This window comes from Propithecus coquereli, unplaced genomic scaffold (assembly GCF_000956105.1).
Source record: "Propithecus coquereli isolate 6110/MARCELLA unplaced genomic scaffold, Pcoq_1.0 Scaffold75, whole genome shotgun sequence".
Lineage (NCBI taxonomy): Eukaryota > Metazoa > Chordata > Mammalia > Primates > Indriidae > Propithecus > Propithecus coquereli.
The window spans coordinates 3,380,567-3,404,878 of record NW_012153618.1 but is presented as its reverse complement, the minus strand read 5'-3'; the positions used below and the strand labels follow the sequence as shown (position 1 = coordinate 3,404,878).

Here is a 24,312-nt window from a genome sequence, read left to right as displayed (position 1 = left end):
GGGGCCTAAATGCGGCTTTAGGAATTTGCAATTCACAGACTTCCAGGTTAGGTGAATATTTGCAAAAGCCAGATTCGCCTGCAGTTGAAACAAAGCCAGAGTCAGTGAAACCACAGACTCAGCTGGGAAGGGGAGACCAGCCTGTACCCTGTGTCCCTCCGCAAAGGCTCAGCCTCTGCCTAGTGTTTCAAGGGGAGGCTGGCTGGGGGCAAGTCTCCTTTTATCTGAGTGCTTATGGTACTGGGAGTGAGCCCAAATCCCTTAACCATTTCTGCTGAAATTCTATTGGATTCTTTTTCTAAAGAAATGGCAGACAGTGATATGTCGGAAAGTGCACAGACTTTGGATTTAGCATTCTCAGGTTCAAATCCAAATCCTCAGGCAAATTGCTTAATCTCTTTGAATTCTAATTTCCTGATCTATAAAATGGGAAGGTTAATTCGTGGAGTTGTTATGATGATAGAACGTAGATAAATGTAAACATTTACCTCAGTGCCTAGTGGTTATTGTAACTATCCTTTTCCCGAGGACATTCATTGCAGATCTGATCTGAGACAGGTCTGATTGAAAGAGAGACTGAGGATATTCTGGCCCTAGAATGAAAATTAATTAATTAAAACCCTCTCTTTACTGAATTATGGACTGGAGTTATTACAAAGGGGTTTTCACTTCCCTCAGTTAAAATTAATTGAATCAAACTCTTGACTTCTACATTAGTTGGATCACATTTTAGAAATATTTTGCGGCCAAAAAAAATTTGACAATTCCATAGTTAAGTAATTCTATAAGGTTCTATAAAATTGCTTGGATTCTCCTGTCTTTGTTTTATATCCTCATGTTTTGTAAAGCTATGCCTGAGTGGCAAAGAAAACAAACCAAGCATAGAAATAGCAGGTGTCTCTACTCAGCACTTGTATCAAATAATTTCATTAATTTCTAATTATGAAAAATCTTCAGAGATGTTTTCAAAGTTTTCCAAGTATTTCCACAACATAAAAACTGTGTGGCAGAGGGTGAATTATAGCCTCATTTTGTCATCTAGCTTACTTCTTTTTGGCATTTAGTTTACTTTGGGAAGGACATGTGAAATATTCCGGGTGCACATTTGAGGGTGATCTCTGCTCGGAGTCCCCCAGACCTGCTAATAACCACGAAGGGCGGAAGTACCTTTTTAAGATCCCCTGAATGGCAGCTAGCAGATGCCCAGCATTATATAACATCTCCGTTGAGGTTCAAAGGCGCCTTTTATGGAGAGGGGAGGCAGATTTCTGTATTTCAGAAAAACTTCAAAGTAAACAAGAAGCAGTGCTTTCATGAAGAACATGGAGGAAAAATGGCCAAGATTGAGGCTTGCTGCCGCCTCATTGATGACGATTTTTCAGACTCTTTGCTGTCAGGATTCCTGGGGCCATGGGGAGAGAGTTCTCTCAGGCCCGCTTCTCCCGTGCAGACGAGTCACTGTGCAAACCCGATGTCTTCACAGCAGTGCTGGCGACCAGAGGGGACTCAGGAAAGGTGGTTCTGAAGTCAAACTTTCTAAAACTGTCTCTCCTTTTTTCCCCTTTAGCTTGCTGGGCTTTCTGATCCCTTTCTGATAGGAATTCACATTTTGTTTCTCTGAACGTGTCTCAGAAGAATTTTGTCCCAGTCCGTGCCTGCGGATTGCTTTCCAGAACAACAGTTCTGTTAATTAATTACATCGTGCTCTTCCATCAGGATGGAAGATTCTTGACTCAGAGAACAGTGAGTTGCTGTACATTAAGTTAATGAGATGCCATCAACATCCTATGCACAAGCAGAAAAACACACAGATAAAATTAGGGCGACCTTCTTAGCATCTTTAGTGGTAAAAATTTTGACTGCATTTCATGTATTTCCTGTTCCTTTTTTTTTTTTTTTTTTTTTGAGACAGAGTCTCACTCTGTTGCCCAGGCTAGAGTGCCATGGCGTCAGCCTAGCTCACAGCAACCTCAAACTCCTGGGCTCAAGCAATCCTTCTGCCTCAGCCTCCCGAGTAGCTGGGACTACAGGCATGCGCCACCATGCCCGGCTAATTTTTTCTATATATTTTTAGTTGTCCGATCAATTTCTTTCTATTTTTAGTAGAGACGGGGTCTCGCTCTTGCTCAGGCTGGTTTCGAACTCCTGAGCTCAAACAATCCGCCCACCTCGGCCTCCCAAAGTGCTAGGATTACTCCTGTTCCTATTTATTCATCCATTCAGTGAGTATCTATCGAGGATCTGCTCTGTCCCAGGTGCCGTGCTAGGTGCTGAGGGAGCACAGCCAGGCCAAGCGTGATTCCTTCCCCTCAGAGATGGGTCTGCTTGCTGTGCAAAGCAGGCGAGTAAGTCCGTACTTATGATAATAATGAAAATAGCTCAGCTTCATGCAGACTGGTCACGTCTCAGGCCTTGTCCCAGGCATTCTACAGGCATCTTCTCACTTATTCTCCTAACCACCCTCTGAAGTGGGTACACCATTCACATCACCATTTGACAAATGAGGAAACTGAGGCAGGGGGTAAATAGGTTGCCTGGCCAAGGTCACACCGCTAGGAAGTGGCAGAGCTGGTGTTTGACCCCAGACATTCCGTGTGTGTCCCAGAGTCGTTGCTGTTAACGTTAAAGCACACGGCCTCCCAGAGCAGACATCCAGAAAGTGGCTGAGAGCGCCGAGGGGAATATCTAAACCTGACCGGAGTGACAAGGAGCGCTTCCCAGGGAGTGGAATGCTTTCATTAAATTTTGACAGATGAGCAGGAGCCAGTAAGGTGGAGAAGGTGGGGGAAGAACAGAAATCAGGAAAGGAAGGACGTTTCAGGATCACACCAAACGAGCCAGGGTGCGGGGGCTGAACTGAAGGACCCAGGTGGGAACAGGTGCAGCGAGGCCGGCAGGGCCGAGGACCGGTGCACTCCGCGTGGGGAAGCAGCTGGCCGGACTCGACCCTGAAAGTTATGGCAAGCCGGGGCGTGACATGATCGGGTTTGCATTCACAGAGAAAAGACCAGAGGCCAGACGAGAAGCAGTGGGGCCTGTGTTCAGATAGCAGCAAAATGAACGGAAGGAGAGGAAGTCAGTAATGAAGGGTTATAGATATGAAAGATACTTGAGAGACAAACTCCACAGATGTGTAACAGAATAATCACGAGGATTATGTGGAAGGGAAAATCCTAGAATGAAGCTGAGGTTTCTGGTCATGAAGGTGGGCAACTTTCATAAAGAAGTTTGACACTGGAGGGCAAAATACAAACTACATTTTGGACGTTTTGAGTTCGAGCACCTGCGAGCTGTGGGAGTATTACCAAGTGGACATATCTGGAGGATGCCAACTGTGCACGTCTGGAGCCCAACAGAGAGGTCTGAGTCAGAAATGCAGGTTAGGAGTCACCATCACTTAGAGAACCATCAGGAAATAAGCCTTCGGCACCTTCAGCATGGATGACGTCACCCAAAACAAATGCATGGAGAAAGGAAACAAGATGTCAAGAGAGAAAAACCACAGTCACGGAATAGAAGATGGAAAATTAGCTTATAGAAGACTAACAGAGAAAAGACTAACAGAGAAACAGGAAGACATTGGTATCTTAGAGACCAAATGGCAAAGGAATTTCAAGAAGAAAAAAAGAGCGTTAGGTACTGCTGAAAGGTCACTGAAACAAGGACATAAAGTCACCATCACTTTGAACATGTAGAGGTCACTGTCAAAAATAGGGTGGTCACTGGGGTGAGTGGAATTGGATATGTTTATTGTTCTTGTAGTTTTAAGATGGTAGAGACTTGAGCGTGCATCTATATAAAGGGGAAAAATTCTGAGATACAGGAGATAAAAAGACTAGATGAAGGAGTGAGGTCCCCAAGGAGGAGGGAATGAGGGCGACCCAGCGTCACAACACTGAAAGGGCTAGGGGGACACCTCAAAGTAAGGGGAGCATAAGCCATTGACTAGGAAGTCCTTCTCCAAACCAAAATGATGTTGTTGTTGTTTGTTTGTTTATTAGTATTTTTGAGATCGCAAAGACATATTATTTTTTTAAAAAATGTATTGGGGCAGATATCAGAAAACCCAGACTCTAAACCTGCCTTCGTCACTAGCAACCATGGATATGTCAGTTTAATTGTTCAGAGTTACCCCAGAGAAATTAGCTTGACTTCTCTAGATCTCGTCTCTGACCAAGATGACGACCATAACCCTGGTCCCAGCATCAGGCCACCACTTACTGAGCACCTGTCACGTCAGAGGTGCTGGGGGAGATGCCAGAGACTCTAAGGTGAAGACAAGAGACCCTGATGCCCTCGTTTAGTGATAGAGACAAACACACTCATGACTATATAGACACATCATTTTACTGAGAGATTTCTAAGTGCCTGGCACTTTTTTAAAGCTCTGATGGGTATTAACATTTTTGGGTTTTACAAGAAGTTTTATTTCCGCATTTTACAGATAAGGAAACGGAGGCATGGAGGTTACACCGCTGGTTCCAGATATGGTGCTTTGGAGTGTTAAATACAAGTAAATTATAATGATAGGCCTAAGATAGTAGCAACATTCAGAGGAGAGGTACACAACCTACCCTGGAGGGAAGAGGGAGAGGAGGTGGTACTGCAGCTGGGTCAGAAAAAACAGGCACAGTAGTTCGCTGGATGAAAGAGTAGGGGAAAGAGTTCTAGGAGGAGGGGACAGTGCAAACAAAAGCATAGGGATGGGAACATGATGGTGTTCAGGGAACTGCAAGCATGTGGCATTACTGGAGCGTGTCATGTGACACAGTAGTGGAGACTTTTAGGCAGATCTCAGATCTGATTCTCAATATATGGTGATCTGAACTTGCAACCAATATTTATTGAGTACCTACTGCGTGTGCCAAAAGGGAACGTAAGAAGAATGAGACACGGCCCCATTCCAGAGGCACACACAGTCTAATGCAAGAGCGGAGTCGTAGATGGCATGGACATCTTGGAAAGGTGTAGGTCTGTCACACAGCTGTGCTGCCAGGGGTATGGAACGCTATTTATCGTCATTTCTCCGAGACCACCGCCATGCCTGACGCATGGCAGGTGCTGAATAAGCAGGTGTTGAACGAGGGAAATGAACGACCGATGTGCTGGTCCGCATGCAGAGCCCTGGGAAATGTGGAGGGGAAGGAGCCCAGCACCGCTGAGGGCTGGTGATCAAGACGAAGACGAGGAGGAATATTAATACACTGAAGGGTAGAAGGATGGATCATGGCTGGTGAATCTTGGAATTCAAGACTTCACGAGAAAGCAGTGTAGGTGGTGAGAAGAGCTAAGATACACAGCGCTGGCCATTCAAGAGTAATTTTCTAGGTTGTGTGAAAAGGCTGGGGAGCAATTCAGGACGCTGAGAGGCTGGTCAATCACATCCCTTTTGAGGTCGTTACTGGTGATGACAAGGGACGGAGTGGACAGGGAGCCTGTGATCTGGCATTACCGTCCTGCGGTTCAGACCGTGACAGCGAAAAGGAGGAGGAGAGGGTGTGTCACTGGAGGACGCGTTGCCGAATGAAGATTGTGCCGTAGAGTGGCAGAAGTGCTGAGGAAGGGGGTTAGGCCAGCTGCCCCCCTCCACCGCGGCCCCGCAGTATGCACCGCTGGGAAAGGGGTCACAACGCGGAGGACCGTGTTTAGGTTCCCACAAGGTGGACTGCAACCAGAAGAAGGAAGTGTTTGAAAGTGTTTAATGATAAATAGTGACCATGAAGCTTTTATTTTTGTTTAACAATTTAAAAGAGATTTTAGAGAAAATTTGTGAAGGGGATTTTGGGGGGAAAATTCTTGAAGGGAATGCTCACTGAGTTGCAAACGTTCAGGAAAAGCAACCAGACACTGTTGTACTACTTCAGCGTAACCTTCCACGTTGACCAGCTTTGAGCTTTTTCAGGTATCGGATGACTCGGAGAAAATATTTGCATTTAGCAAGCATATCTCTGCAAAAATGTGGAGGCAGCAGTCTAATGTCCTACTAATCTTAGGAAAGAGTATTAAGGAAAAACTTTCATTTCCAAGATGTAGCCTTCTGCGATATGCATACTCAAGAAAGTCACAGAAGAGAATGTTCTGCAATATATAGAAACTGATGAATCAGAAGAAGTAAACTAAAGGCAATTTATCTTCCACCATTTCAGAATTGGAACAACATTTTATATTAAAAGAACTTCACCGTTGCAGACATGAGGAATGTCTAATCCCACGTAACTGGGCTGTCGTGCCATTGGGGTGTTATTTAGGGTGGTTTTTTTGTTTAATATTGTGAGTTTTTATTAATACAAATCAGGTATTAACACCTAGATTTTTTTCTTTTTAATTATCCAAGCCAATTTAGGTTATCGGCATGGATTTAGGAAGAATTTTAGTGTTTCCACTACTTTGCAAGTCTAACTATGGTTTCAGTTTGTATTCAAGATTTGAGATCTAAAGAATGATTCTGACTTGGTCATTACTATACATAAGAAAAAAAAAATTACTCCCTCAAAAAAATTTAAATACCTGAATATTTAATAGCAACCACTTATGATTTTTTTAAAAATTTCTCTAACATCCTGATTTAAATTTTCCATTTGCATTATAGACACTAAAAGTTTGGAAATATAAACTAAAGCTGAAATCTGTGCTATATTAGAGCTATTTAATATATCAGCTGTTTGCATTTTGTTAAATATTAAAAGATACCTAAATAATTGATAAATAAATTTGGATTAAATTTATCTAGTTTTCTTTGCCAATTCCACTGAAGGGACAGTCATTTGAACATGTGGCATAAGTCCCTCAGGGTTATAAGGATGGACTTTAGGATAGGATGTCCTATGAATATGAAAAATTTCCCAAATTACCTTAGAGTTTACTGGTCCACCCATGTCTGCTGCTCTGGAAATTTCCAGAAGTGGTCATGAATCCCTCCTAAGTTGGCCGGACAAAGTGACCTCCTCCCTCTACAAAGTTTATGGTCCTGCCTTTCTTTCCTAACACTGCAGAGGTGACTTCGGAAGGCCACCCAGGCCACCTGGTCAGCCCTGTCACACGGTGGTTGTTATGGGTGCTATGTAACCCCTGTCACTCAGCCCTTCCTTTCTTCTCCCTCACGGAGATAGTGAGCCCACTCTGCTTGTACTTCCTGGTACACGTAGAGATTCTTCCGCGTGAAGTTATAACCACTTTCTTGGTAATAGTTCCTTTGTGCTGGCTCAGCTCCTGGACCCTGAGTACCCAAGGGCAGGATACTTCCAGTCACACCCAAAGAAACGCTTGTCCCTTCTCTGGGATTCAACTTCTGCTCTGGACATCAGGCATAAGCTCCCCAAGACCTCACTACAGGCCTGGTGTCCTTAGAATCTCCTTGTTAAACTCCAGCTTATTTACATAGTCAAATTAAAGGCATTTTAGGACAATAAAAAGAAAGTTAATGTCAAAAGGGAGGATTCCCTCCAAGACCTTACATTGTACACGCATTACAGAATATACTGATTGCTTTTATGTGATGTTCAAGAATAAGGCAAAGTAATCTACAGAGATAGTAACAGAAGTCAGAATAGTGACTACCCCTGGGGATAGTGGGTATTGACCAGGACAGTGCACAAAGGAACTTTCTGGGCTGGTGAAATAATTCTTATCTTGATCCAAGGAATGATTTGATATATAAAACTTTATCCAGCTGTACACTTAAGATTTGCACATTTTACTGTATGTACATTGCATTTAAATGAAAAAAATAGAAAAAGAACTCTGCTGTGAGAAAATCTTGAATGACAAAAAAGTTTATAAAACACCTGCTTTTTCAGGAAGAGAGATAGAGACTGGGATTCTAAGCTGACTAACCCAAGACACGGCCCTGAACCCCTGTAGACTTCATCACGTTCACTTGGAAACCAAGAAGGTTGAATGGGATTGTCTTTAAGGTGTCTTCCAGCACTGGCAGCTCTATAGACCTGTCAGAGCCCATCGGTGTCGAGAGTGCTTTGCCACCTCCCAGCCTAAGTGAACACACAACCCAGCAGCACCTTAACCTTCTGTGCAGCAGCTCTCAGTTCTCCTCAGGATGATGACGGGAGGGTTATACCAGAACAAATGATGTCTGCTTTAAATAATTTCAGTCGGCGTGCATGCTAAACCAAAGGTAATCAGAAGAGTTCCTGAAATGATTGACACCTAATGATAAATGCTAATTAAGGATCCATGAGAAAGGCCCATGGGTACCTCAAGCTCAACATATCGAAACTGAAATCCATCATCTTCACCCAAAAGCCCTTTCCTGTGCTCCCCACTTATTTCATGTCATCACCATCTTCTTTATTATCCAGATTAGAAAACTCAAAGTCATATTTAATGTTTCACCAACCTCCCCATACTTATAGACTGTTTATCCTGATAGAACACCGTATCTTTAATGTAGAGAAATGCTATTCTTCCTATAAGTCATCACCCCGAAACAATCCCAGGGAAAGCATCGATTCCAGCTAGCTGCAGAAAGGCTGATGGAACACAGATGCAAAGGTAATGGAATCTTTTCAGTCAGACGTCTCTCTTGGTCTCCCATGATAGCTTTGCTGGTTGGAATCCCTGGATTCTTGATTCAAACAGGCTCGTAATTTGTCTTCCTCACTCCAGGCCCTCTCTCCTGACCCGTGCCCTCCCACTGAGGCCACATTTCTACAGATCCGGTCCTGTTGCTCCTTTGCTTACAGACCATCATGGCTTCCTAACGCCTTATAAAACAAACACTTCAGCTTGATAAGTGATGCAAGGCTTTAACCTAATTTGTCAGTCTTCTTCTTCCCACTCCATATAAACTTTAGCCCTCACCCACCAGCACCCTGTACCTGGATTTGAGCCACTTCCGGCTATTAGCACTCCCTGGACACCACCCACACTTCCCTGAGGCTCACTGCATCTTTGCCTGTTCTGGAACTGTCTGCCCCTCATTGAAATCCTATCCACACAAAAGATATTTTTTTGCTGCATCTTGATTTAAAATATTAAACATAAAGGGCAGAAGTCTTCATTTTCCTAAACTACCAAAATTTTTACAAGACCGTTAGGCGTCCTTTTAATGAGCATCTTCTCAGAGTGTTTGTCTGAATAGGGTGTACGTTGTGTGTCACTACTATAGAGAAATGCTGAAGTTTCATAGAGATATTTTTTCTGATGTCATTTTCCTTCTATCTCATTCTCTGAGTCTAATGTTTTCTGAATATTTATTGTATGTGGAAGGTCACAAAATCTTTCTCTTCAAAAAGAGGACATGTTAAAGTGTCACAAAGACCAACGACTAGAATTGGCCAGCCTCTGGCCAGCTGGAAGACAACAGGCCTTCTAAGAGGTGAAGGAATCAAAGAAGCTTGAATTCACACGTTCTGAGAAAAAAATGGAAGAAAGAGTATGCTATTATTGCTCAACAATAAACACACGGATCGGTGAGAAAAGTAGAACATATATATGAAGTTTGAATTATAATAAAGTTAGAAACCCTCCATCTGCCATTCTAGTAGCTAACAGTGTCCTGACAGGCTGGATATTTTTATAAAAACAAACACTTCAGGAAAAGAGTTGGTGCCACAGTCAGTTAGTGTGTGTTACTAATGCCGGAGAATTGATTCAACTAAGGATGACACTTGGGACCAATTAATGCAAAGCTGGTTTAAAAAAGAAGATACGATAAATCAGGGAGTAGTGCTTCATTTAAATACAGTGAGTGACTGGGGTAAATTACTTGAAATAGCTCAAAACCAAGGACCATCTTAAAGAGCCAAAGAAAACTGAAAGTACAACAATGCTAGATTTTTATAAGCCCTCAAACAGCTAAATTAAAACCATATAAAAAATTGGCCAACTAGGCCGGGCATGGTGGCTCATGCCTGTAATCCTAGCACTCTGGGAGGCCGAGGCGGGCGGATTGTTTGAGTTCAGGAGTTCGAGACCAGCCTGAGCAAGAGCGAGACCCCGTCTCTACTAAAAAAAATAGAAAGAAATTATCTGGACAACTAAAAATATATAGGAAAAATTAGCCGGGCAGGGTGGCACATGCCTGTAGTCCCAGCTACTCGGGAGGCTGAGGCAGAAGGATCACTTGAGCCCAGGAGTTTGAGGTTGCTGTGAGGTAGGATGATGCCACGGCACTCTAGCCCAGGCAACACAGTGAGACTCTGTCTCAAAAAAAAAAAAAAAAAAAAAATTGGCCAACTGGATGTCAACTGGAAAGCTTCGCAAAACAGATTTTTAGAAATGAAAAAAATCAGGGAACTATCTTTTTAGAGACACGTTTTGCTGAGATTACAAGATAATTTTAATAGCAATCAAGATAGGAATCTCAAAGAGAAAAGAAGTGCTTATATGAAATCTTACACAGGACGAGAGTCACAGCTAAAATACATTCTTCTTAAATGCTTGAAGAAGACTTGTTTCTATTTCTGTCTATTTCTGTTTTACCATTTTTTTAAATTTTCTAGTTTAAGTCCTTCCTGATTTACAAGGGGACTGTTCTAGAAATTTCTGAGCTTCAGAACCTAGAATGTATTTTCCTGTAGTCACAACACTGTATATGGCATGCACATTCCATAGCTGACCATAAAGATCTTTGTTGTTGTTGTTTATAAGTGTTGGTGTTTTTATATGTTGTTTCGGGGGAGCTTGAGGTCTGGGGCCTGGATTCCGTGGGCTATTAGATGTAGAGTAGAGATGTTGAAGAACAAAGGGAATCGCTTGCCATATTTCCGAATGTCAAGCTTGCCTGTGACATACTTCTCAACAGGGAAAGTTATTATTTGCCTTTATGATATTCAAAGCACAGTTCCTTTATGAATCAGCAAGTGCTTTTGTTGGCACCTCAGTCTGGTGAGTTAGTACAGGTGGTGGTTCTGATAGTCACAGGAGCATTTACCTATCTCAAGGGCTCCCGCATGGCACCCAGCCACTTCTCTTTGCTCCGAAACATCTGTGAATTAGACAATCCCCCTAAATCATTCAAATGTAATATTACCACTGACATATTTTTAAAATATTACAACATTCTGACACAGCACTGGGTATTGGAAATAAAAACATTACACCACAATTTATCCCTTCAGAATTCTAGTGGTCTGATGAGAAAACTCCTCTGGTCCTTTTTTTTTTAATTATACAAATAAATGGAAAAATGAGATAAGGTCATAAGAGAGTTAGGAATATTATACAATCTTCTTCAGGAATAAGATTGGCTGCCGAAAACAGTAATACTCCAGGTTTCAGCAGCTCTGTAGCAGTCTAATATGCATGCTATGCTATGGTCTGTGAAGACCTTCCACACTGTGAGTGAGAGATCCAAACTCCTTTTCCGCCATTTTCTAGAATCGAAGAGTGTCTAAGTCCAGTTGGCCAAGAGAGAAAGGAAGGATGGGGAAGCCTTGTCTCTTCTTGATCACATTGGTCCAGAAGTGAACACATTCCTTTGCCCTCATTCTGTCGGTGAGAGCTAGTCTTGTGGCTCCATCTCGATGCACCGGACCAGGAAAGGCAGCTCCTGGCTGGATAGCAGCTTTGCAGGGGTAACTCTAGAAAGGGGAAATAAACTTCTCATGAATAGCTGGTGGTCTCTCGCAGGTACTATGACAACAAAAAGGAGTCAATTTTAACCTCACCTAAAGAAATCGAGGAAGGTTTCCAGAAGATGCCTCGTTTGATCTGCACTGAAAGATAGGCAAAAATGAGAGCAAGGCATTTTTCTGGAGAGAAAATAGTATAGGCAAATGTAAGTAGGGAAGGAAGATGATATAACATGTAAGCAATTGAAGATAATGTAGCTGAAGCCCAAGGACCAGTTAAAAGACATCTTTCTTTAAAGAAGTGACCCACCACATATCTGTGTTAAAAATTTGACAAATGAAAGCAAGCTGGACCCACAGCCTTTTAGGAAATTACTCATTTTGCTTGCCTTTGCGGATGGTGTTAAAATGATCAAATTTGGTTTTCTGCATCTCTGAATTTGATTCCTCTGATGAGAACTGATGTGAATGCCGAATGACTTCTCATGAAGAGTGGTTGATATTTAGTATTCTACAGGGCCTTTCTAGGTAAGTGCAACCAGAGCCAATGAATAATAGAAACAGTGCATATCTGTCAAGTGTAATTATAACACTGAATTATGCTCATCTTGCATTCCGATTCCTGTATACATTAGTTTAAACACCAGAACATGTGGGCACTTCATACCTGTGAGAATTTTACTTTGCAAAATAGCATGCCCTTAGTTTTAGCCATTTTTAATAGGAAAAAAATTCACATCTTGTTCAAAATTACTTTGTGGTAAGGTTTAATATCTCTCTCTCTCTCTATCTTCTCAAGTTTCTAAAAACAGGGAAGAAATAGAGAGGAATATTTCAATCTAATTTTAAATTCCCACTGATTTTCTATATTTAAACAAAAATCTTATTCTTTGCATTTTGATTAACTAGTCCCTTGGATTAAACACTTGTTAAAATTATAAAATAGAGTTGCTTATAATGTCACCAATATGCAAAAGAAAGTGGAAATTATGTAAATATTGTTTGTTTATTGTCAAATGACTGAAAAATTCAGAGAAGCAAAAAGAATAAAACAAAAAAGTCAGCTACAATCTCATATTCCAATATATTCAAATGACCGTTTTGCTGTCTAAAAATTCTACACATTTTTCTATGCATTTGTGTATATTTTTATTACAAAAATGAAGTCATATGTTACATACTGTTTTGTAACCTACTTTTTTCATGTAACAATATTTTAGAAGCACATTTACATGTCAATTATTTTAAAATCTTCACAACAGCAGCAGCAGTTTTTTTTTCAGCTGAGTGCAAGGCCCATATCAGAATCTTCAAGTGGGTGTGTGTAATTTAAAAATTATAATTTCATATTTAGAAAACAAAACCAAGAAAAAACTGTTGTTTTTTTAATATAAGCTACAAAATGTAAAGCACAAAATAATTCCTATTGGCTGGTAGGATTATCTGAGATTTTCTAGGGTTTGTTATATTATCTATTGGCCTCCTATATGGGTCATATCAGCATCTGGAGGGGATAATTAGGTTATTATGTCAACAACTGGAGCGTGGATTTTAAAAGATTGTGAAATACAGTGTCTCAGCTGCCAAGTGTTCTGTTTAACCAACAATCCCTACTATTGTGCTTAATTTTTAAAAGATAGATTTTCACACATTCTGATTTACTGGCTTCTTGTTACTAATTCCCCATCATACCTCATGATAGCATGCTATGTATTTTGAGTCTGTAGTATGCTACTGCTTTTTAAGTCTCGCTCACATACCACAGCATCAAGCAGCAGGGAATGCTCAAATGATGAAAGTGGAAGACACATTTGGGAAGTCTGAGCAAGGCTGTGCCCAGCAGCACAGGGCTGCTAACGGATGAACCTATTCCCAAGGCTGTCTCCACGTGTTCACCTTGTTGAGAACATGTCAAACCATCCCGATGCAGGACTAGCGACTAGCTTAACCCGACCTGCAACTGTTCTCTCGATGGAGCTATTCTAAAGAGAAATCATGTTCTGTTAGTTCACTAAATCATGAAAAAAGTAAACATGGTTGTTTGAACATTGTACAAACTGGTCCTAAAAGGGTTCTCACTCTGTTTTATATGTGCTGTCTTTAGGGAGGCAAAACATTTATGCAATAAATACAGGAAAGTTATATTTTCAGATGTTATGATCAGAAACAAAGGGAAGAGCATCCCATATGAAATCCTTATTATTATTTAACATTATAAGTTTCCAGAGGAATGCTTCGTTCAAGTAGAACTGGGCTGGCACAACCATAAGCAAGGCTGTCAAGTGATTTCTGTCACTTTTCAGATGTGGAAATATATGAACTCAAGGGTCTAATAACTTTTCTGTAACTTTAGTGGAGCATTTATCCTAGTATACTTTTAACCATGAGATTTTGAGATTCTGTATTTTTAATATTTCACCTTAGATTCTTTACTTCTAATATTCATTACCAAGTAGAAGAAAAAGAACAAGTTAAAGTACTTTTAGCTAGAGAAAAACTAATAAAATAATTTAGATCAGCTCCGCACTTTTTTGAAGTCTTTTACACATTAAGAAAGCTTGTTATGTAGAAAGAAAGCAATTCTCCTTTCCTCTCCTATGTCTCTTTATTCCCATCTAAATTCTCTGTTGAGCTAAAGCATGGGTTTACTTTTTCTCCGCTATGGTCCCAGTACTGCAAATGCACTGTAGTTAAGTGCATCTGGTGTTGCGATGGAAAACAGAATCAATCTCTTTTTATATTCTGAGTCCACAGCATGTAAAATACATGTCTTCACTTGGCACTTCTCAATTTTAATTAGAGAAATCTTGTCTGAATTTATACAAAATGGCATTGGAAGGATTCGCTATATAGGAAACAATTTGTTGCAAAACAGAGAGAGAAAAACTGTTCCTGTGATATGACCTACAGGCTGAGTCAAAACTCAGTCCACAGTAACCAGAAAACACATGTCCCCTTGGCCGCTTCCCTTCTGATAGACTTATCCACAGCTCTCCCCAGTAGGCATGCACCTTCCAAAGCCTTATCTTTTCATCCTCAGTTCTGGTCTTTGGCTCTTCCTCTTTATCAGTATTCCTATCAGGACAGCCATCCATAGCCCAATCATTTCGAAGTTATAATTAATAGACTGACTCATATGTTGTCTCCTTATAAGCTTCAGCTTGGTCTGAGTTGACACTCAGCACCTTTTTGTCCAGGTTGTTTCAGCCTCTGGTTATATTACCTCTTTTGGATTGCAAATCCCAGCATCCTTTCTCCTTGAACTTCCCAAAGCCACATCTCTCAGTGAACCCGCTCTGGCATCACCTGAAACCAACTTCATAAATTACCCTCGGTCTTCTGCCAACGCACGTGTTCTTCAGTGAGTTTTCTCACTTTGCCACACAACTGGAATGTGGTCAAGAGAAAAGCTTCTTTTCAGTCCATCCCCTCCTCAATCTGCTCTCCTCTCCATCTCTGGGGAATCCTTAGGCATCCAGTTTCACAGTTTCTCTAAAGCAGCTTCTGCATTTTCTTTTATCACAAATACTCTATCCCCAGAGTCACCATCTGGGACTGTCATCTCTTCTTCCAAACTAGGCACTCTCTGCCCCGTGCACATCTCTGCTCATTCCAAACATGAGGGTATTTAAAACCCAACTACAAGGCCTACATGAGGCACAGGGCATTGTTTCAGGCTACATATCATTTTGGAACTATTTTTGTCTTGTTCCTTTTCAATCATATAGGTCCATTAATATTCAAGAAGTTATTCTTAGAAGGTGGTTAAATGCATGCAGAAAACTAAAATTAGAAAGGCTTTGCATTTTAAAGACAGATCTCTGTTTTCGCATGGCCAAGGGTATCTCCCTTTTGCTTCCTTTCCTCTGTGGATGCCTTTGTTTGTGAAGTTATTTTTTAACCATAATAAAAAGCTTAAAGGCCAAAATACACAAAAAGAAATATTTCTTATACTCAAGAGGTTATCAAGATACCAGAGACTTTAAAATGAGTTTATAACATTGATTCTTAAGCTCCAGGCCTTTCCTTGAAGAATTTCCAAAAGACTTCAAATAAATTCTTCTTGCCAACTTTCATTTTCAGATGCATTTAACACCGAGTTTTCTGGTGTGAATATGCATATGTGGTTCTAAAAATCTCTACATTCATGAACTAAAACTATACTAAAAGAAAAATAGGTTATTTTTTTTAATTTCCTTTACAATATGAAAGGCCATACACAATATAGTTAAGAAAACAAAAGCTCTAGACCTAGTCATTACTGGATTTTAATGTCTTACAGCCTCAATTTCCTTATCTAGGCAGCGATGGTAAGCTTAGAGGTTGAAGTCCATACTCTGAAGTCTTTGTCTTAACATTGTTGGGTTCAATCACATTCTTCTAGACTGAAGTGATTGTTTTTATTTTTGCAGAGGTAGAACCAACTGCAAAATTAGAGAGACCACAGTCCCCATAAGAATGCACACACTTCTGACACCAATTGCAAGTTCAGGGGGTTCCCCAACCCATCCCCAGGTTTGAAACTTTTCTATAAGGACTCATAGTTACCGTTATTATAGGGGAAGAATCCAGATGAAAATCTGATAAAGGAAGAAGCACAGAAGACAGAGTCCAGAGAAATTACCAGATGCTGACCCTCTAGTTATCTTCTCCCCGGGGAGTCATGAACACATTTCTTTACTGGAATCAGTACGTGACAATGTGCATGGGGTACTGACAACCAGGGATGCTTCCCCGAGCCTCAGTGTTCAGAGTCTTTGTTGAGGCTCCATTACATAGGAATGGTTGGTTGTTCACATGGCTGACCTCGGTTTCCAGCCTCTCAGGAGGTTGAACTCTATAACCCAGAGCCCCTACCACACCTCACATTGTTGGTCTTTCTGGCATGGTCAGCCCCCACCCTAAATACTATCTGGTGTGGCCAGACCACAACCTAAATCACACTGTTAGATGATCTGGTGTGATCCACAGTTCCCAGGCAAACAAAGACACGCCTATCAGGCAGAACATCTCAAGGGTTTGGATATTACTTTCCCAAAGCCAAGGCCAAAAGCCAGACTTCTTTTGGAGCATGAGTGAATTCTTTATTACACAATTTTCAAAATCTTTCTGTTGAGGACAGGGAAGCAAACTATTCCCAGGACCTTACTACTAGAAGGAAACTTGGCACTCCTTGTGTTTCTTAAAGTAGGATTCTAGGACCACTTGTATCTGAATCACTTGACATTAACAAAATGCAGAGTCCAAAGTCCTACCCCTAATTTGCTGAAACAGATTCTCTGTAGGAGGAGCACCGGACTATGCTTTTAAGCATGTTACTTTAGCAGTTTTTTATGTAGGCCAAAATTTGAGAAATGTAATTACGATCCAAGGTCCTTGTTCCTAAAAGCAGAGTGAAAATAGCAAGAGATGCAGCAAAGGGAGAAAATTCTGCCTCTCTGCCGAGTTTATCTTGGGCAAGCCATTATTCCTCAAGCATCATATGTTTGAAAACAACGTTTAACAACATTTGTTTTAAACAGACATAACTAATGTATCATGTTCCTAGATTGAGAAAGAAAATACACATTGAGTTACTTTGTACTGTTAGGGAAGATGCTTGTGAAATACAAGATGGCATTTCATCTAATTTGGTTGGCCTTGGGACTTCTCTTTCTGTATTATATTTTTCTGTGCTATAATTGATGGCCTCCTTAGGGATGTTCCAATTTATTCTTTCATTTGTTCATTCATAAACTGATGCCTGCTCTGTGGCAGGCATTGTTGTAGGTGCTGAGGATAGGGCAATAAACAGAACAGAAAATGCCTCTGCCTTAGTGAGGCCAGGAGCACCTATATGTCATGCCAGATGGTGATACATGCTATGTAGATTTTTACAAAATCAGGATAAAGGGGGAAAGGCAGCTGAGGGAGGGGTTTGCTACTTGGCATAGAATATTAGGGAAGGAATTTCTAATATGATGGCTTCTGAGCAGAGAAGTAAAGGAGCAACCATAGAGTTCTTTGGATAAAGGGGACAGCAAGTTCTAAGGCCCTGAGGCAGGAGCAGCTTCAAATGTGGTGACAGAGAAAGCCTTATGTGATGGAATTAAAGAGAGATGAGGAGCAGCAGAAATGGATACAGAGAGTACGGGCATCTCCTTCAAAGAATGTGGCAACAAAAGGGAGCACAGAAATGAAATGGTAACTCGTGGGGTAAAGAAAGGCAAGAGAAGGGTTTTATAGTGGTGGTGGTGGTTCAGATTAAAGACGTTTCGACATGTTTATCTGGAACGATCCAGTAGAGAACGAATGATCAATGCCGTAGTGGAGAGAGGGGAGAATGGTTAGAGTGGTGTCCTTGGGTAGGCAGGAGGGATGGCGTCCAGTGCACAGGTGGAACACTTGGCCTTGGATATATTCTTTACTTCCTTCTCCTCTTCCTCATCCCTCTGATTCCCAGTGACCTTAATTTCAGCCTTTCTGCATCCTCTCATGACCCTTTCATGTTATATAATTCTTTTCTTTTATGATGTACACTTTGTCCTTCCTTCAAGGAAAGGAAAGAGGAAAAGATACTCATAACACTCACCACTGTTGAGCGAGGCTAAAATAGCTGTTCTACCAATGACCAGTTTTGTTGTATGAATCCAGTGAGATTTTGTCTAGAAGAGCCCTTTGGAAACTATCCTTCCTTGCATGTCATTTTAGAATGGAAAACATAAATTGTTATCAAAACAGAAACAGTGTTAACTGGACTGGTCATTATTCTCATATCGTATATACCTTTCCTTGTCTTTTCTCTTAACATTTTCTGTGTTGAATGGTCAAATTTCTTCTGCTACTCCAGCTGACACTTTGGGTCTGATGTCTAAATGTTACCTCACCTGCTGGAAGAACCCAGAGACAAAAAGGCTGCTATTCTGGTCAGTTGTTAAATTTATCACTCAATTCGTTAAACCTGGAGTGATTTGTTTGAGGAAACATGGTATTAATATATTGGAATGTGAGCAGATAGCGCCACCTACTGAAATCATACTTGAAGGGGAGGGGAGGGCACTGGAAATACCAAGAGCTGTCCATGGCTTTGTCCCATTCATTGTTTTAAGTCGCTCGGATGAAGTCGTGAGCCAGCTTTATTCAACAGTAATTTCTGCCATGTATACTCTTTTCTGATGCCGACAGGCCACCTCGTGTATTTGTCTTTTGATATTTCTCTTTTCTCCCTGTAATGATTCAATATCTAAAACTACCATTAAGACTAGCTACATTTCATTTTATTTCTCTTAGAATCTCTTGGAAGAATATAGAATATTCCAACTTGAAAGGACCTTAGAGGTAATCTAGTTCAGTAGTTTCACACACACTTTGGACACAGAAACTCTTGGAAAACTATAGATGTAAACCTCACTTCAGACACTAGTGAACTGAGACCCAAAAAGTGAAAAAGCAAAGCTAAGACTAGAACTCAGATATACTGATTTGATTCCCAAACCATGCTCAAGGTCAGTTAAGACACTTGGAGCTGAAATAAAAAATGGCTTAAACAATAATGGATCTCACGTAAGAAATCCTAATGTACATGGCTCCAGGAATAATAATTTAAGAGTTGAACAATGTCACCAACAACCCAGATTCATCTCATTGCCCTCCCTGTTCTCTTTGGCATATCTGATATTTTCAAGATGGTTCCAGCAACATTAGTAACCACAACCTCCCACCCAGTATTAAGGGGCACAAAAGGAACTGTATTTTCTTTATATCTCCTATGAGCTAAGACACTTTTCCCAAAAGCCACCAAAAGACTCCAGTCGTGTCTCATTGGCAGGAGGGAATGATATATCCCACCCTAAATGGGTTACTGGCAAGGAGCATGGAATTGCCGTCTTGGTCTTGGTTAAATCCAGAGTCATCCTCTGGGCTGAGGTTAGGGCTATCCTTACCTGAAGCATAAGACTCCGGAAACACATAGATCACTGAGCAAAATCAGGTTAGCTCACAAGGGAAGAAGTGAGAGTGATTAGTTGCTGGGAGAAAATTCTCTGTGAATCTCTCCTATTTCTGCTTGTCTTCTGAGCAAGAGGCATTCACAGCTTTGTTCTTACCTTCTTTAAGGATGCACGTATGGCTAACAGACTTGGACGATACAGTGTCTTCCTCCAGGAAAGAGGGTAGATTTGTTTCCTGACCAGGGTCATAAAGTTAATGTCCTGCTCCAGGGCAAAGATTGACCAAGTTTTTTAGTGCTCCTTTAATTATTGGGGCTTCCTAAGTCCAGGGTTCCTGAGCTGTGAAGCAAACTTAGCCCATGTGCGGCACCCACCTGGGCTGCCCCACATCACCCCCAGCGGACTCGGGGCCAGGGGAGGGAAACCACTGTGAACATGAAGCTCATGGCACCTGCTGTGTTGTGAGTAAAAAAGTCCTTTGTCCCTGACCCAGGAGTCTCATGTCTTCAGCCAGCATCACGAAGCTGTGGCCAGCTGACAGGTTAGCTTGCAAGTCGGGTAAAATCTCAGACCCTCCCCCGTTTCTGACTCTCGTGGGAAAGCGACCATTCATGTTTGGTACAGTGTTCTTTCCAGTGGGCCATGCCATACAACTCTCATTCTCAGATGCTTATTTCTGGAAATAGGAATGATTTCAGTGTATAGTAAACTCGTTTTCCACAGGCAGAAACAGGGCAATGCTTCCATCCCCAACTGGTGACACACATTAAGTGAGGATGGTGTCACCGGCTCTGGTGTCTTTTATGCTGCCTCCCTTTTATTCGCTCACTGACTCTCTCTATAATTATCTCTTTTAAAATGTCAGTTGCTCTCACCCAGAAGACCGAGAGCAATCAGCCACAAACTGAACTCTAGAAGCTTTTAAAACACACGGTCTGACTGGGAGATGGGATTTCTCAAAGGCGTCCCTCAGCGATGTCAGGGAAGCTGACGTTGAATGACTGAGAAAAAGGAGCCCTTTCTTTCCTGCTCGCACGAGGCCTTAGGAAGCAGCAGAAGGGAAGTGCCAGGTGCGGGCTTTGTAAATATTTCTCGAGCAGAGCCTGAATGCGGCTCCGGGGAGGAAGCTGCTCTTGGAGGCTCCTGGCCGGCAGTCGCTGTGGCCCTGCTGGGGAGAGAGGCTCTGAGCTACTTGATCCCCGTGACTTTCCTTCCCTCTCTAGAGCGAAGGATTGATGCTAAGAAGACTGGTCCAGAGGAAGAAATAGGGGATCTATTGTGACGAGCAAAGAGAAAGTGTGGATATTTTCTAGTGACTGCTGGTACTCAGAGTTTCTCCAAACGGTGACAGTTTAAAGACCCGGACAAGAACTCATCGCAGCAGAAGGAGAATCGCAGAGGAAATTAGAGCGGCGTTTACCCGTGCGAGTCAAACCTTAGGGTTAAACTCAATTTATCCCTAAATTCTATTTCCTTGATGGCAGTTGATGCCTTTAAAATGAAACAATCTTTCCTACTTAGCGCAGGAACCCTCGTTCTCTGGCTATTCTGACAACTTACATTTTAAAATGCTTCTGCTGAAATACAGCACTACGAGAACAGGAAAGATTCAATCTGAAACCAAGGCTACATTTTCCACATCAACTGTATCAGAGCTACAGAGCCAAAGGACCCAGCCTGTGGGCCATATTGTCACCTACCTGCATTCTGATCGTACGTTCACGGGAACCTGGGTGGCAGTCACAGGCCTACAAGTTAAATTCAGTCACAATGACCCCTGGAGGCAGCAGCTCCTCATTTAGATGAGATTTTTACTGGTGTGTGTGTGTGCAGAATCACCACAGGTGTTAAAATTAAAGTTCCCTTTCTAATGACATGAAGGATCAAAATTCCTTGGTACAATTAAGTTGATTAAATTGAGCTCTGCGTCTAATATCCCCATAGCTCAATAAAGTTAACACGGCTCTCAGAGGGGCCTGGCACAGAAGCAGGGAATGGTCTAGATCCTGGGAGAATCTGGCCCACTGTGGTTTTTAAATTAGAAGTTTGATTGCTTGTGACACCATCTCAAAATGGTACCGGCCAAAAGAAGCCGAATTTTCCGTTAGCCCAGGAAAAAAATGACAGATATTTAATTAAAGTGCTTAGAGATTAGGCAGAAGGCTTATTGATGGATAGAGGGGCTGAATATCTTTATAAGTGAAGTTAGGAAATTCACTGGTGTGCCACGTCTTTAATGTCAAAAGGAATTCGCTGAGCCTAAGGGAGCTCAAGACGCCTGTGCTGCTCCAGCAGGAAGCTGCCTCTGCTGCCAATCACCAGACAAATGTACATTTAAAAAACTCGTTTGTAAAGTCCTAGGTGGTCACTGAGGAACTTAAAAATGCGAAATCAGAAAGCAGCTTATAACTAAAGTTAACAAAGCAACCACCGAATCCATTTGCCTATTGTGGAGAGGTGATTTATTGCAGAAGGAGGTTGATTTGGAGGAAATCTCTGAAAATGAGTGATTTGTGGTCATTGCTGTGGGGTAGGTTATGGGAAGGATCCAGCATCCCAGATGGGGAATAACCAAGGTTTACAACATCTGATGCAGGAAGGGGATTATTTTGCAGGACTGTTGTGCTACCTTTTGGACAGCCACAAGTGGTCCAAAAAAGATGTAGGTCACCTTCGTTGCCTCAACAATTTATAGGTCCCTAACTTTCAAAAGGGACTACAAAGATTAATGAAATAAAGTTTAGTAAATTCCCCCAAAGCAGTAGCTCTCCACCCTAGCTACATATTAGTTTTTCCTGGGGAGCATTTGAAAAATACCTGTGCCTACTCTAGACCAACTGAGTCAGAATCTCTGGACACAGGTGTTTCCAAAAGCTCTCCAGGTGACTGCAAATCACGGCCTGACAAGCCACTGAAGTGGTAAGTTTTGTGTGGAATAAAAGATCTCAGGCTCTGAAATCTGACAAACCTGGGTTCAGATCCGGACTCCACTGACTCACTAAATCTAAAACACTCAACATGCGCTAACTTCACTATATTTCAGTTTCCTTATCTGGACATGGTCAGTGATGATAACTTCTTGGAAGGCTTCTCAAGAATAAGTAAGGACATAAATGTATACCTGGCACATAGGCTTCCAGTACAAATTCATTTTCCTGCCCTTGGTTATTAATGGTTAATAATGGATTGATGTTTTATCCTTCCTCAAATGATTTTGCCATGGACCTTTGTAGCAAGAGACTGGCTTTTTCTCTCCATGCTTTGGTTTTCCTCTAGAATGCAATGCTATTTGGTATCTGGAGAAAAATATTCATGTATCTTTTATGCTTTATGCTCCTCCAGCTGCCACAGAAGTATCCTTTTCATTTGATGTCGGAAACGGGCCAGTGGAGATTGTAGTGAGGTCACCCTCCCCTCTCAACGATGACCAGTGGCACCGGGTTACTGCAGAGAGGAATGTCAAGCAGGCCAGTCTACAGGTGGATCGGCTGCCCCAACAGATCCGCAAGGCCCCTACCGAAGGTCACACCCGCCTGGAACTCTACAGCCAGCTGTTTGTCGGTGAGTAAACAAAAGGCAATCATGATTTCCCTCTGTTGGTCTTAGGAACTTTCACAATGCAAAAACAAACAAAACAAAAACCAGCCTATGAAGAGTTTTGACAGAGATCCTTCCAAAAGCGAGTGTCTAGGCGTCTTGTAGTCTCCTTCAAGACAGAACGGGGTGAGGAAGACCGAGATCTGGTTCCGCTTTCCACTCTCTGGAGCTCATCATCCTCAGCTATAAAGTCAGAGCATAGGCTGGACATCTGTCAGGTCTCTCTGATGTCTACAATTTTAGGTTCATGATGTTACAATTGTATAAAATTATTTGACCATTTAGGGCACTTGTAACTGTGTGGAAAGAAGGAAGAAAGAAGGAATGGGCTCTCTAAGTTTAGGTTTGCTTTAAGTGATGAGCAGAGGAAAGGAGAGATGTCGAAAGGGAAGGAGGGAGGGAGGGAAAGGATGGGCTAAGTTAAGATTTGCTTGAAATGATACCTAGAAATCCATTCCTTTCTCTACCCATCCTTGAGGTTCTAGGCAGAGAAAGATTTAGACTTCTTCTGACATGATATCCCTCTACATGGGAAAGAGATCAGCACTGAGAAGAAACTTAAACAGAGCAGAAAGTTCAACAACCTGTATAAGAAGTGGGTCCAGCCACAAAATCCAATCTTTTTAACAAATATTTTTGCTACTGACCTATTCCAGATGAGCCTAAAATTACTTCAGATAAATGCCTGTTTCTATAACTACTTGAATTTTACATTTTGTTTCCCAGAATATTACAATAATATGTTAGGAAATTCGCAACTTTTACTTGTTGAATGAAAAGAAAGTGTGTCTCAAGGACTTGGTGGCTGTGTATCACCTTAGACCCTTTCCCTGGGTTTCCGGGTGTTAATTGATCAATTCAGTCAGCTGTGGAAGTCTCGGACCAATACAAGATGTGACCTGGTTTCTATTCATACCCATAACACCAACCACCTGGGCTTTTATCAGTAGAGCCTTGGTGAGGGTCAGTTAATTTTAACACGGGCCAGAGTCCTCACCGTGTCTTTCACAGTTGTGTTGAGATGCTTGAAGAACATTAGGAAGTCATAAGAAGAAAAGTAAAATTAGGTGTCTATTCCTTTTCTGTAGTGTGGGCAAACGACAAAACAAAGGTTAAGGAGCTTTGAAAGTGAGACTGACTTGTGGACCAGCCAGGGGCTATGAAACAGTCACAGATTTTGAAATAAAATACTATTTATTTGCAACTGGACCCCAGCCCTTTCCAAATCCTTCCCTCAAATTATAAATCATAAAATT

General features: G+C 41.7%; 1 protein-coding gene across 1 annotated transcript in view; it reads left to right on the top strand.

Moving 5' to 3' along the window:
- CNTNAP2 (contactin associated protein-like 2) overlaps positions 1-24,312 on the top strand; it is a 1,798,324-nt gene that overhangs the window by 1,558,047 nt on the left and 215,965 nt on the right. Inside the window, exon 16 of the mRNA XM_012662081.1 lies at positions 22,802-23,020. Within this exon, the coding sequence (XP_012517535.1) occupies positions 22,802-23,020 (219 nt within the window). The remainder of the gene's footprint in view (positions 1-22,801; positions 23,021-24,312) is intronic.